Source organism: Drosophila subpulchrella, chromosome 3L (assembly GCF_014743375.2).
Source record: "Drosophila subpulchrella strain 33 F10 #4 breed RU33 chromosome 3L, RU_Dsub_v1.1 Primary Assembly, whole genome shotgun sequence".
NCBI classification, from domain to species: Eukaryota; Metazoa; Arthropoda; class Insecta; order Diptera; family Drosophilidae; genus Drosophila; species Drosophila subpulchrella.
Window position 1 is genome coordinate 24,435,058 of NC_050612.1, and position 14,550 is coordinate 24,449,607.

General features: G+C 39.7%; 2 protein-coding genes across 3 annotated transcripts; one reads left to right on the forward strand and one right to left on the reverse strand.

The window, feature by feature from the left end:
* The first annotated feature begins 1,549 nt into the window (after positions 1 to 1,549).
* On the forward strand, positions 1,550 to 11,396 carry LOC119554857 (protein phosphatase 1 regulatory subunit 3C). Its single transcript, XM_037865936.1, has 6 exons — positions 1,550 to 1,965; positions 2,384 to 2,549; positions 5,041 to 5,412; positions 9,638 to 9,844; positions 9,904 to 10,216; positions 10,277 to 11,396. The coding sequence occupies exons 2-6, from the start codon at positions 2,458 to 2,460 to the stop codon at positions 10,451 to 10,453; spliced, it is 1,161 nt and encodes a 386-aa protein (XP_037721864.1). The 5' UTR covers positions 1,550 to 1,965; positions 2,384 to 2,457; the 3' UTR covers positions 10,454 to 11,396.
* Positions 11,397 to 12,130: 734 nt separating this feature from the next.
* Positions 12,131 to 14,550, reverse strand: LOC119554858 (phosphate carrier protein, mitochondrial). Of its 2 annotated transcripts, XM_037865937.1 has the most exons (4): positions 14,484 to 14,550; positions 13,777 to 14,202; positions 13,110 to 13,450; positions 12,460 to 12,995 (listed from the first exon to the last, which is right to left on the reverse strand). In XM_037865937.1, the coding sequence occupies exons 2-4, from the start codon at positions 14,170 to 14,172 to the stop codon at positions 12,656 to 12,658; spliced, it is 1,077 nt and encodes a 358-aa protein (XP_037721865.1). In that variant the 5' UTR covers positions 14,173 to 14,202; positions 14,484 to 14,550; the 3' UTR covers positions 12,460 to 12,655. The 2 variants fall into 2 exon arrangements, with proteins under 2 accessions (XP_037721866.1, XP_037721865.1); XM_037865938.1 differs by lacking the exon at positions 14,484 to 14,550 and having other exon boundaries at positions 12,131 to 12,995.

Genomic DNA, 14,550 nt, shown 5'->3' on the forward strand with positions numbered 1-14,550 from the left:
AAGTGTGGGGTTTAAATTTGTATAATGCTTTGATTCCCCAGCCTTATGGAATAAATGAGGAATTTTAAATTAGAATGGTTAATGGGTAAAGGTATAAAATTCAGTGATAAAGAAATCTGTTAATATCTATACATAGTATAAAAGAAAGCTTTTACGCTTTTATCTTTATAAAAAATATGAATATCAGAGCTATAATAAAACCTCTTAAACAAGACCTCTTGCTAGGGATAATTGATTTACAGATGTCAAGGGAGCAACCTTACATAAAAGAAGTGCGTGGGCAGAGTACACAAACTGAAACCCACTCAAAATCGTATCGGCTGACAACTACATATCTTAAATATCATAGTGAAACACGATTGATTTAATATTTTTTACCTTGTTATTGACAGTGTTTTTAATTCTGAAACAAGTAAAAATCGTAGTGCAACCAACTAGGTGGATGCCTTGGCCCACCTTTTAATAAAAAGTCTAACACCTGAAGGTTAAGTTTTATTTGGCTTCAAATTGTTAACTTGGCAGATCAGCGACTATAGTACAGCGACTACGATAAGATAAATGTTGGAACAGCTGACACGGAAAAAGTGTTTGCCAAATCCCTTGAAATTCTCTCGACCGCCACGAGGCACAATGGGAAATTTCGCCTATGAGATGGGAAGTGCTCCCCGTGCAAGTGATCATGTCTCGAGGGGCTGACACCCGTTTTGACTTTTGTCACCGCCAGTGGCGCCTAAACTAATCAAAGCAACTAAGACTATAGCTAAACTACTACAACTACATTCGCGGCGGAATATCAAAATGCAATCGAAATATGCAAGCCACGTAGATCGGGAAAAAGTGAGGTGAGGGTAGAGAGGCACACAGAGAGAACGGGGGTATTCTAGAAAGAGACACGAGAAAGAAAACGGAATTTAGGACACCGAGGTTTATATACCCTAGAAAGTACCACCTCCAATGGAAACAGGTCTTTGGGAACCATAAGAAATATTGTATCGTCAAGGAAACATAGGAGGGACCAAACCGACCAAACCATCATTAGGGATTCGAACAGTAAAAACAAAAAATGTTATAATAATAATATAAATATATATTTATACCTTATAATAATACCTATCAATGTGTGCTTTGTTATTTTACAAGACAATCAAAATGTTGAAAATAGCTCTTTTTAACGTTTAGCTCCAAAAAAAAGCTATGGTCTATTTTGGAACACCCTTTTGGATAAAATTAAAAGTCTTATCTTAGTCTTATCGCTTGCTATATAGTTGAACGTACCTCCATGATAAACATTAGTTAATGAATATGATTAAAAACAAAATTTTAAATTTAAAAATCATTACGACGTTTTAGAAGACTAGGAACTATTTCTTCCTGCACTCACCTAAAATCTTAAAGGTCGGAGATGGGTATCTGGGTGCGAGCGTTACGAGCACCCTCATCAGTCGTAATACCCTACTAGAGGGTATGAAAACACCCACTCTCTCGCTCTCTTTCGCCGATCGCCGGGAATGGAAGTCTTGACGGCAAGTTAAGGCAACAAACATTTTCATTCGTTTTCGCAGCGTCGAAGCGTACGGTTCATAGGAGGAACGGATCGGGGAACGCGACGGAAACTAGTTGTTGCTGTTTTTTTGTCCGTGTAAAGGAATTGAAACAAAAAATTAAGTAACACTTTAGCAAAGTCCGCGTGAAAATCTTTTAAAAATCGTTCGTCGTTTTGTGCGTGTGACCACCGAAAGTGCCCCCGATCGGAGGATTTTAATAAATTCAATTAACGTCCTGTCCCAAAGATATTTTTCATTGTCTGACGCACACGCGTGATGCACAAATGAAAAAGTAAATTATAAAAAAGAAAGATCGCAGCAAAAAGAAAAGTGATCGACAGCACAAGAAAAGAAAAGTTCCTTACCTCCTAACCAGAAGTTAAAAGTGAAGCGGAAAACAGAGAGGAGATAACAACTAACGGTTAGTTGCAAACTTTAATCTATAAAAAATGCAGGAAAAGCTGAAAAATGTCCTCAAACTTGTATACTAATTAAAAATAATAGATGTTTTATTTTACCATACCAAATATACGCCACCTTGATTTGATTATGTCTGATTTTGATATGAATTCGGAGCACACTAAAAACATTTCGAAAGAAACAAAAATATGTGTATCTCATTATGGAAATGGTAGTGCTATACATACCTCTGTGTGTACATCATTAAAACCGATTCCACCTGAGATTAGCTATCAATACGAAATTACATAAATATATTTCTCGCGATCATGCATTCTATTTACATATTACTTTCCAATTAAATGTTCATTTATTGCCGCTTTGCTGCGCTTCACTTAAAAACAAAAACAAATCGTTTAATTTTCTATATTTTTTCACAGGGGCTTCCACAGAAAAAGTTCCTTGTTGTAGAGATCATTGTTGTAATCAGCGCAGTTCGAAGCCTATATATAAAATGATTTCACACAGTCCGCCCATATTCAGTCACAGTCCACCCGTTAGTTTTCTGGCGGACTTCATGAGCGGACATCAGCGTCAATCGTTAAAGTAAGTTTACAAAAATATAGACATCATAAATAAATATTCCCACCAATTGGGCTAATTTAATACTAAATTGATCAAAGTGAACTCACGAGTTTCGGGCGCCAATCAAAAGAAATTAAATAAAAAGAAAATTGAACGAGTAGCAAACTTTAAATGTTTAGGTTTTGGTGTCATTTCCCAAAGCGAACTTTCTTTCCATTTTCTTATCGGTTGATAAGACAGCACAGGTATTTTCTGATACATCTTTTAAGAATTTCAACGGCTGTGTACGTGCTAATGAAAGAAACAAAAAAATGTCGATAAAAATGTCGGATTACCTGACATCGAAAAAACATTGTGCTTATATACTTCCGTTGTTATATAATAAACTTGAGATATTGAGTGAATTAAATAAGACATTTATTAAAACCTAAACATTTCATTAAAATTTAAAAGAAAACAATGCAATCGCTTCTTGTATTATTGTTAGGTTGGGTATACTTTGTAAATATTTAAAGAGCACGTCTGATCATTGAAAAAACAATATACTATAAATTTCAAAATATGCAAACATAACCCACATTAGCTAAATAAACAGAGCAGAGAAACGCAATTCCATTAATTGAAAGTAAGATCTCAAATGCTTTCGATATGTGGAAATGAAAAATCGATCTGTATGGAGGGCTGTCAATATTGATTCAGTTAAAACACCTGTTCCAAGCGTCGTCTAGAGACAGTTTAGCACCTGATCAAAGGCGGGCAAACTTGTGTTCACTAAAAATTAATTATATAAAAGTGAGAAGTTTTCAAGTACACAATGAATGCAGGTACTAAAAATATTCGCACGACTAAGGCTCGTCTTTTGGTTGACAACAGGTTGGCGAAATATGAAATGAAAGCATTCAAGATCAAGGCAGACAGACTGCTGAACCAAAACAAACATTTCGCCTATGCTGAGGTGATCTTTTGTTGGCAGAGCCGAGGGAAATTTGGAGAATCGTTCACGAGTCGGGGAGATGACGGCAAAGAATCGCTCGTTCGGCGACAAATATGCGCGTGGCGCTTCGACAATACTTTTTTTAATTCTCAGGGGCACACGAGCAACCCGAAAATTGACAAAATCGGTAAAGGAAAGAAGGGTATATATCTTCATATATTGGGGCGAAAGCAATTGATTCAATAAAACCAATTTGCCGCGCTCCATTTGCTGCACGCGCTGCATTTTCCTGATATTTTTAGTTGGATTTTTATTTTCGGGAATGTTAAATACACAATAACAAGATTTCGTATAATTTATGACTTTATATATGTGAATATACGCTTAAAATAAATGTATAAGTAGAGTATGGCCAAGCAAAACAAACAGCCACAAGAAACGAGGAATATAAACCGAAAATCAGTTAAGATTAAAGAGGTAGAAATGACGATACCTGTAGGAAATATAGGTAAACAAACTGGGAGACCCGAAAACTATCAAAAATTTCTTATCAGGGCACGTGAGCCGCATGCCTTTCAACAAACCCTAGCACTCTTACCAACTGAAGTAACTCAGTTGTTAGTGCATAGAGGAACTTAAAATTTCTCTGCGTGATTTTACAACAGTTTACCCTACCCAATACCAAAAATCACCCATGTAACTCAGCGGGTGTTCAGCGAAATCATTTGACATTTTTAAGTTGCCAACTCAAGCACTTAATATGCTGATATAGTGTCCAGACAGCGGCAATTAGCCAGAAAAATGGTGATAACAGCAGAGCAGACGGAAAAGTTCCCATAGTCAGGCCCACGCCTAAAAAGTCGTATCAGCATGTCACCAACATATGTTCAGCATGCATAAGTCCACGCGAACCCCATCGATCGTTATCAACCATTGAGTTGTAGTTTCATGAATGTCTAGCCGAAAAATTATGATAACTATAAACGGGATGCGAACTGTGCCAAATGAGTAAGACCAGCGGGTGTCTGCCGAAAATACATTTTCGGCGCTGACTCACCGAAGAACCCAAACAAATATGCTTCAACTCAATATTATACATTGCCGCACGACAAACCTAAATCAAGTGGGGAGGTCGTGCGCAACTCCTCTTATCAGCGATGTTTCTCTATAGACAATACACTTGTATCAGTGGGAGTACAAGTACAAATACTACTAGTACATAGGCCTACGAACAATGAAGGCAAACATTAAGGCGGTACAAATTTAAGTCACCACTCTTATCAGGCCTGATAAAAGGCAGCTTGAGGCGTAGATGTCCGAAATAAAAGACTGATCCATGGATCATATAATCTTTTTTCTGTAAAACAAAAAAAAAGAACACAAAAAAATTGGTCAAAACAATTGAAAGATTGCTGCCATCTGGTGATGTTTAAATATATAAATGTTATTTTCCATTAGTGATGTGCGAAATATATATTTTAATAGAATTTAAAAACAAAAATATTAAATAATACATTAATGTTAAGCTACTTAAGATATTTAAATTAAGATTAATTAATTTATTCTCTGCCATTTCAGCTACAATGACGAGCCCAACAGAGCGTCGCGCTACTGCCGGCCCCAAGTGATAACTCTGGCCTCCAAAGCCATGGTCAACAACGCCTCGGCGGCGGTCCAGGGCCAGGGCCAGGGTCCCAGTCAGCAGAAAGCGGGTGCCACGCCCCTGGGCGTGGGCAGTCGATCCGGACGGAGTTACCTGGAGCGCATGGCCTCAGCTCCGCTGCTCACCAGTCAGCCCAAGTCCTGTCTCAGCCGCAAATCCTGCCTGCACAAAGCCCAGAACAACACAGCCAATTCCGGCGATCTCTCGCCGACGGACACTGATGTCACGGACAGTGCCAGCCATAGCTGTATGTGCAGCAAGGACAGCGAGACCAACTGCGAGCTGAGGTGAGTGTGTGTGGACGATAAGATTGCATAATGGAGGTAACTCGATATAGCGACGGCGAACCGATCAAGAGGGCTGTAAATGCCGGCGGGTTCAGTCACTTTGACGTCAGACCTTCGAAGATTGTGGCGCCGCACTTACTAAACCACCAACTGAACTAGATGGGACTTTTGTGGGGCGAGAGTCTAGGTAATTGTGGTCAGAAGAGGGCGTATCAGCCCATAAGTGATTCATTTAGTAGAGAGGTAGATATCAAATAAGGGGAAAATCTTGAGGAAAACCAGAGAAAGTTGAGTAACACAAGAAGCTAAAGATGGTTTTCATTTGGTATCTTAACCAAGTAACTTAGTAGCCTGTGGTTAGAAAGAAATTGAATGATCATTTTAAAGGGTTACCATATCATCAAAGTCTAAGATCATTTCTTGGCCATAGTTATTTTAAACTATTAATATAAAACATTTCCCAACATTATTCCCAAAAAGGCGTGAAAATGTAATTTCCGGTTCGTCATTTGCTTAAGTTCAAATAAAAGGAACAAGAAAATCTGGCAACTGAACAACTTTCCCACAGACGTCATAGCTGACCACATGTCATTTGTTAAATAAGCAGAGAAAGCGGATTGCATTTGACCGCCAAGCTAAATACTTGCAAAAAGACCATTAAATATACTCGAATCTACACCTAGGCTATATTTAAGAACGTGCAATTTCACCAAAAACAAAATATAAATTATCTTAATGACTTTAGGCAAATGCCAAAATAAAAACACGCCACTGCATGGCATGGCGGGAGCTTTATATAGTATATCTCAGATAAAAAACCGCATATATTAAAACTCAAATCGGAATAGACTGGTATTTAGTATAGACCCCAGCAACGAGGCGCCAATTTTCCCTCCATTTATCCGCAATATATAGGGAATATCGATTCATAGGCAGGCCATGAAAATATTTAGGTTGTCGATGTCTTTCAGATATTTTGTAAAAATATATTTCGCTTTCAGCAAGCCCTAGAAAAGTTTTCCTTCTTTGCACTTGAATCTGACATTTTGAGAAATGCCTAAAAATACACACGCCACAAGATAGAGAAAATAATTTATACGTACATTTGCGTCAAAGGCGGGCACTATTTATATTTGGGCAATGTCTGGGAGATCGGGCTTAAAGCTTCCCAGCCTCTCAAACGAACGCAATTACCCGTAATGTTATCAATGTAAACCAGACGTGTACTTGTTGTAGATTTTGTGTACACTTTGCGGTTGCGTATTTTGTACGCCTTGTTTTATCAGTTACGAAATCCACTGAAAAAAAAGGTTTTTGATTTAATACTGAATAATATATAAAATAGCTGTTACAATAATCAAATCTCAGTCGTCATTTCACTTAATATAAAATATATCTCAAAAGCCAAAAATAAATATAAACGCATCTTCTTAAGACTTCCAATCGGATGCATTAAAACCCCATCCATCACCTTCCAAAACTTTCCGCATCGAACTGTCACCCATGTAGGCCTTCTGCCCCTCCTCCTTCAATCACATTTGACAGCCTATGAAAAAGCTTTCCACCGTCTTGATTAGCCTCCCCAAAAATCATCAAGATCAACCATTAAACGACGCAGACGGGTCACGTCAAGGCCGAAGAATTATTAGCCTAGAAGCGTGATCATCGCTTTCGAGCGAAAGGCGTCATTTTAATAAATACACAGTTTTTTCGGGTGTAACGTAACTAAAAATATTTCAACATTACAAGCCTCGGAATACGAATGCACACAAACGTAAGGTTATATATAGAGCTGGGGAGATATGTCCGATGTTCATGCAAAGATCACGTGAATCGATCAGAAATGTGAGGCTGGGGCAGATGTGTCTGCTGTAAAAATGTTGGCGCACCATCAGCCGAAAAATGTACAAGAATTTCGTAAATTTTCCCTTTCAATATATTTTATTGGCCGCCATAGAAGTAATTAAGAACATTTAGATCCACGACATGAATACGTATTCCCAGTAAAAACTATTTTCAGCCTCTTACTATTGGACTTTGGATGTGCGTAGAGGAAATTTTCCAAGAATCTAAACGTGCGGTATATTCGGACTAACTTAAAATTCTGTTGGTGGAAATGAAATAGAACAACTTGATAAATTGGCAACATACAAGACGGAAACACCTTGTTTAATTAAAAAAAAAATAGCCCAGTTGTAAGGTCAACTAGAATCACCATATCATCAGACAGTTGTAAAAATTTGACCAGGTCTTGCCAGAATATTTTTTGGGCAGGTTATTGACATACGAAAATGGGGGACTCGAGCAAGGTCTGCAGACTGAAACTAAGGAAATTAAAAAGTATTTTTACATGAATGGCTTCTGATTTTAAAAAGCCCTTTTACCGAACCGAAAACTTGTTTCTCCTGCCCCCATCAGGGATCTTAATGCGGCTTGCATATTGAGGAGTTTACTAATTTATGGGCTTGTTGTAAACCGGACCCTCGAAAATAAACGCGTTCCGTAATGCATACGGAATTGTGTTTGCCTTTGGGTGTTAAGCAAATGCAGTTGATAGCCGAAACACGTTTTCCTTGGAGAAAATGTAAGCCGAATGGGGGAAAATGGATGGAAATGCAAATGAATTTGCTTTATTTTTTCGGCTGATCTCTTTCAGAGTTGACACGTTTCAGGAAAGCGGTCGAGAAAATACAAGAAATAAAGAAAAAACGAGACGCGTCTGCGGTCTCCGATTTCTGGTCGGTCTGTTGGGCGTTCAGGCCCCACACACCAGATAAGCGATCGGATCGGAAAGAAACCTGTTGAAGAAAATGCAGCAACAGCAGGCGCACATGATCATGCCCTCGATGCGTGATCGGCGATAGTCGCTTCGATCCGATCCGAATCGAACTGAGTCGGGTGGTGCGATCTCCGTGTACAGCCGGCGTTCAATAAACAGAGAGCCAGCCTGGCAATAGCCATTTCAATTGTTGGCTATTTGCACTTCCCATATATATTTAGCACTCGATGCGTTCCCGCGAACTCTCCTCCAATTTGCAGACCAAATAAATTCAGCCCTGTGTGGGGGCCATTAGTCGCTGTTGGTCTAACTGACGGAAACTTTTTGAGTTCTTAGCGTTAGTTGGTTTATTTTGGTTTGGCAACAGCCAACTGCCATAAGAAATCGAGCCCCCACTCGGCTGATTAGCCATAATTAGTCCAATATCTTATCGATTTTATGGTTTACTTTCTAAATAGAACGTTTCTTAAGATTGGAATGAAGAGTGGTTTTATAAAAATGGCTTTAGGGTTTTCCGAAAAATCCAAGATATCTTTAATACTTAAGATCTTTTTACGTGGCCAAAAACATAGGGATTCAGTAAGATCTTCAGACGGTCAGTGCGTGTAAACTAAAAATTCTTACAAAATGTCTAGACCAAATTTTTTTTAGAAATATTCTTTCACATTTTATAATTATTATTATTTGTTCTTTATTATATCACACTTTTATCATAAAGATAATTTCATATGTATTTTCAAATTCCAAGGTGTTTCGCTCTTTTGTGAGACTCCAAGAATTTTTTTTGAAATTTTCGATGACTATTTCCTACATTTTGAATCACGAGTTATTTTATATATCTCAGTGGGGTGTGTTTTTATTTACATTTAAGCCAATAAAAAGAAAAGAAAAAGAAAGGCAAAGAGAAAAGTAGGCGTGTCTTTCATATAGATGAAGGAAAATCTTTGGCAAAGCCGTACGTGACTGCTAAAAATAAGTCAAAAAAATATAAAATACACATTACTCTTTTAATGACGCAGGGCATTTTTCGAAAACCGGATTTATTTAGCGAATGGAAATGCTTTAGGAGAAAAGGAAAAACATATTACGGGAAAAGTAATGATTTACCAGATTGCGGATGTTGGAAAAGGCCAAGGAATTGGCAGATTGGGAAAATCTTACTATCTGGCAGGAGCCCTGAAAAATGCATTTGGCAAACGACGCAGTTAGCAAACTAAAAACCAAAACAAACCAATTAAACTGTTGAGCATAGAAATAGAAATCTGCCGAGAGAAAGATGCCGAGTCAATGACCATAAAGTAATAAAATAAACATTTCCAAATGAGGGGTCAAGTCAAACTGATAATGCCCGGGTCAAATCTACATTTAATAATATATAATAATACTGAATAAATTAATTATAATATATTGTGATGTACTCATGGAATGGGATTTCTTTTTTTGCAGCCGTGGCCCCAAAAAGCATGTGATCTTTGCCGATGACGAGGGTCTATCGCTAACCGAGGTTCGTGTGATGTCCGAACCCTCGAATGTGCCACCCTATTGGAGCATGAAGTTCTTGGAGCAGATAACACAGGGCCTGGTCAGCCCACATCCGCCAGATCAGTGGACAGTGGATTTCAAGCAGCCGGCCTCAGACTATCTATCATTTAGGTGAGTTTTGGATCATATTTATCATCAATAACTCAAACTAATGTCTTGTTTTCTTGCAGACAAAAGATAGATTCGGACTTTGTTTCCCTGGAGAATGTGATTGTTAAGGATGAGGAGTCCATTGTGGTGGGCACCATCAAGGTGAAGAACATCGACTTCGAGAAGGAGATCATTGTGCGTGTGACCTGGGATGATTGGAAGAGCCAGCAGGATATCTTCTGCACATTCGCCCGGGCCTACGGACCAACCACTTGTGCCCACGTAGTCTTCGATACATTCTCCTTCAAGATCACCTTGCCGCCATCCTCCAAGCGCCTGGAGTTCTGCATCTGCTACCGCACCAACGAAACAGAATATTGGGATAATAACGATGTGAGTTTTGAATAAGAAATAAAAAAGAAATATTTTTATTAAATTTGCTTTCACTTACAGGGTAAAAACTACACCATCAGCAAGCGATCGCCCTTTTATTACAACGCCTTGTCGCCCTATGATAAAGGTCAGAATCGCAACTCGAGCCAGCAAATAAGGTCCACCCTGACCGATGCCTTGGCCAAGGTGCAAAACCAAAATGGCTGGCACCAGGAGCCACATACGCCATATTGGTGAAATCGCCTGGGGACGGGAGTGGATTTTCCTCACCCCTCACCCGAGCGAATAAATTTTCTCATTTAGGCCACATGAACAGAAAGAAACAGATTTGGAACAGATTATAAAATTTATAAACAGTTTAAGTGACAGAGAGAGAGAGTCCTAAATATTTTACCACTAACAAAACTTTTTGACTTAAGCTTATACCTGGTACAAATATCCCAATTTTAAAGTGCCATTGACTTGAGGATAACTCAATGAAAAATTAGATAGAGGGGCTCATATCTACTTCTATTAAGCAAAAGCCCAAATTTGTATGTTTTGTCTATAATCATCTCGATAAAATTTCTTTGTATAACTTTTTAAAACGTTTTATGTTCGATTGTAAAGAATTTTTAAGAAATCAAGTTTTATATGTTACCTGTATGTCTGTGTGATTGTCTACATCTTTATAACTGATATTAGATTTATGTTAACTAAAAACGAAAAAAACCCATAAAAAAGGAGAGGAATTTTGAGGCGTGTAGCATCCAAGCAAACCATTATTTCGAAATTTTCTGCAACTGCAAAATAAAGAAAACAAACAAAAACACACATACGCAAGAAAAACAAGAAAATTGTAGCCCTAAGTTTATTCGTTTTATTATTTTTCATTTTTTACTCTTTTCATTTCATTATACAATTTTTTCCTTTTGGTTATTTGAAACGCTAAGACTGAAATGGCTTGTTTTGGAGAAGAAAACACGTCCTGCAATATATTATATAATAAAACAAAAACCACAATTCGCATCATCACATAAGAGACAACAGAGTTCTTTGTCCTCATTGTTCTGTGTGATCCAGATCCCCGACTATAAACGATATATACACCTAACTAGACTTAAGTGATTTGTACATACAGAAGCAAAAGCAAACAATATACCAGAAAATTGCCTGTTAAATACATTTATATAAATATGAATTTAGTTATGTAACGATGCCTAGCTTGTAGTCCTTAGAGGTTATCTAGTTAGTAAGGCGCCCAACTGACGTAACGTGAATGAATCAACTATATATGTGCCCATATATAAAGCGTACTCTACAATTATTTAGTTTTTACTGAACTTATGACACAACGAGCCATTATAATGTCTTATTTAGCTCACTGCTCATAAATAAAATAAATATTTTTGAAAAACCTGACGAGTTTTAAATCCTGTGGTAGCTTGAGCTAGGATTAGATTTTTGGTTTCGAAGTTAATAAACCTAAAACTAATTTGCCCGACAACTTTCAGAAATAGCAACATGGTGGAAAAACATGGTCTTAACTAACTCCTTTCTCTGGATATAAACAGTCAAAATTATTAGTTTGAATAACTACTTTCCAGTTACCAATTTCCTGTTACTTAAGCTCGTAAAGTCAAATTTAAATATAAATATATTTTTATAGGAATTTCAAGATCTCTAAATGCAAGTAGGGTGCCGAATAAAAATACATAGTTTTATGTGATCATGATTTAATGATCCTCTTGCTGAGGCTTACCTCCTTAATTAATCAAAGCCCGTCAAACCCCATTTTCATTATCAGGAAAAGCATTTATTGGCCATTAGGTTATCTCTACGAGACTTCTGACGTAATCCCAGGCACAAGCGAGCTATAACCAGTTCCCAATAGCTAAAAAAGATTAGAAAATGCATCTAGGTGGTGTTTTTATATTTTATAATTTAATTTATTCAGAGTGCTTTCGTAGGTAGCGGGTCAGACAATTGAAACAGCATTAATATCATATTCGCATGTGTGGCCTTGTGGGGCGTGGGGCAGCGGGGAGGGGAGAACAAGGGGGCTGGCCATCAAAGGTACAACATACAGGCATACTTTCTAGCGTAAACTAGACACACAAAGGGTTAAATACAGCACATAGTATAAGAATTATGGAATTAAATACTTTGAACTTGAGTGTAGCTTAGAATGTTTAGCGATTAAAGTTAGAAAGATTGGTGCATAAAAGTGTGGAGAAACTGATGTGTCAGAGAAATGCGTAAAGTATTGCTTCTGGAATGTACATGTGCAATGGCACACACGCAACATTGATGTATTGTTGTGAAGAAATAGCAAAAGGTTTTTGGCTATACAGAACTCGAAAATTCGTTAGAAAGTAAAAGTATGTCGTTCCTGGGTCTGCCCACAATCGCGCCAACTAATCAACTCCGGCCTAATGGTAACCGATTCGACTAGCCCACTTAGTGCTGCTTGGCCTTCAGGCTGGCGGGCATCTCTGGGGGTGGTGGACGGGGAATGCCCAGGGCGACCTTCACACCGTCGTAGATGAACCATTGCAGAGCGGTCAGGGTACCGATCATGATGATACGGGGCGTCAATCCGTTCCACATGCCACTGAAGCCCAGGGACTTGGCCACGCTCACGGCACTGGCTCCCTTGGACTGGTTCAGCTTGGAGACCACCACATCAGCGGGATGGGAGACCACGGCGCAGAACACACCGGCGATGTAGCCAGCGGCGAAGGTCACGACCAGCTGCTCGCCCTTGGTGCACTCGGCACGGGGCTTGGGCACCACATACCTGTGGAAGATTGCATCATTAGTATCGATAAAGACATCTTCGGAGGTTTCAATAGCATTTACATATGGCGGAACCAACACAAAAACGAGGGCAAGATATAGAAATGTTACTTACTTGTAGAGCAGCTCCACGGTGCGCTCGAAGCAAGCGAACTTCATCATGGTGTAGGGGATCTGTCGCATCCAAAGGGGAACCAGGCCCTTGTAGAAGGCATTGATGCCCTCATCCTTCAGCATCTTGGGCACAGCCTCGCGGAAGTTGTTGGCGAATCCGGGAATGGTCTGGATCTTGACCTTGGCGGCCTCGAACGGCGACAGGGCGATATCGGCGAAGAACTCGGCCGAAGCGGAAGCAGCCAGATACAACGAGGTGCGGTAGAGGTAGGCATTCTCCTCACCAATGATATCGGCGTACTTTACTTTGAACAACTCGTACAGACCGAACTTGCACAGACCCTATGAAGAACGAAAAAAGAAGGGGTTAGCTGCTGTATGGTGGTGATTTCTTAAAGAACAAACTTAATAAGGGATTGTAAAACTTCAATAGAAGGGAATCTTTTAAACAGAATTGCATCTGTAATTTGAATGTATGGTATAGTAAGACTTCCATCTTCCTTTCCTTGATACATTATAATATCAATACATCAGATCGATTGGGCATTACTTCTTGTACCTATTTAAGACCCGAAGCCCGTGTCATTGGGGTCACATGCCCGAGTCACGAGTGGAGGGCGCATAATCCGCCTCCAGACGATTATGTAACCAAGCAATTTCATTCTCACCTGTGCCGAGTAGCCCAGCAGGGTGGGGAACCAGCCCTTGGCCAGCCCACGGGCGCCCTCCTCCGCCACGGTGACCTTGAATCCATGGAACAGGTTCTTGTACTTGGCCTGGTCCACCTGCAGACGGCACTTGACCAGATCCAGTGGGACCACAAAGGTGTGGGTGGTGCCGCAGCTGAGGATGCCACCGATTCCGCACAGGGCGAAGTACTTGGTGCTGCCGAATTCGCACGAGTCCTGCTGGTTTGCCACGGGAACGGCGGCGGCGGCGGCGGCAATCTGGCGACCCTCGACCGGCTGGGGATCCACCACAGGGGCGGCGGCATCGCACCTGGCCGCCGTCAGGGGGGTGCGGAATGGCGAGTTCCGGGCAGTTTCAAAGAAGCTGGAGAACATCTTGTTTCTGTTCTGGTTCTTAAGGGTCGGCTGAAAGTATATGGACCAGCGATTAGTTACGTACCCCATGGACATGTGCTTTATCTAATTATATATATGTGTATATGGCCTGGGTAATCAGCTGCTCTGGGCCATCATGGGTTACATAACGGCGTGGCCAGACTTACGAGTGCTGGATTGACCCGAAAATCGGAAATAAGATAACAATCACTTGAATTTTGTCTGTTTTCGGGCAACTCTAACGAACGGCTCGCTTACTTCGATTTTGATTTGACAGAGTTATGCAATTTTCCCTTAATTTTCGCACTTACACTTCGTCAGCAACGTTTTCGGCTCGTGGGCGGGGATTCAAAGAATGAGGGGGGTTGCATTTTTTAA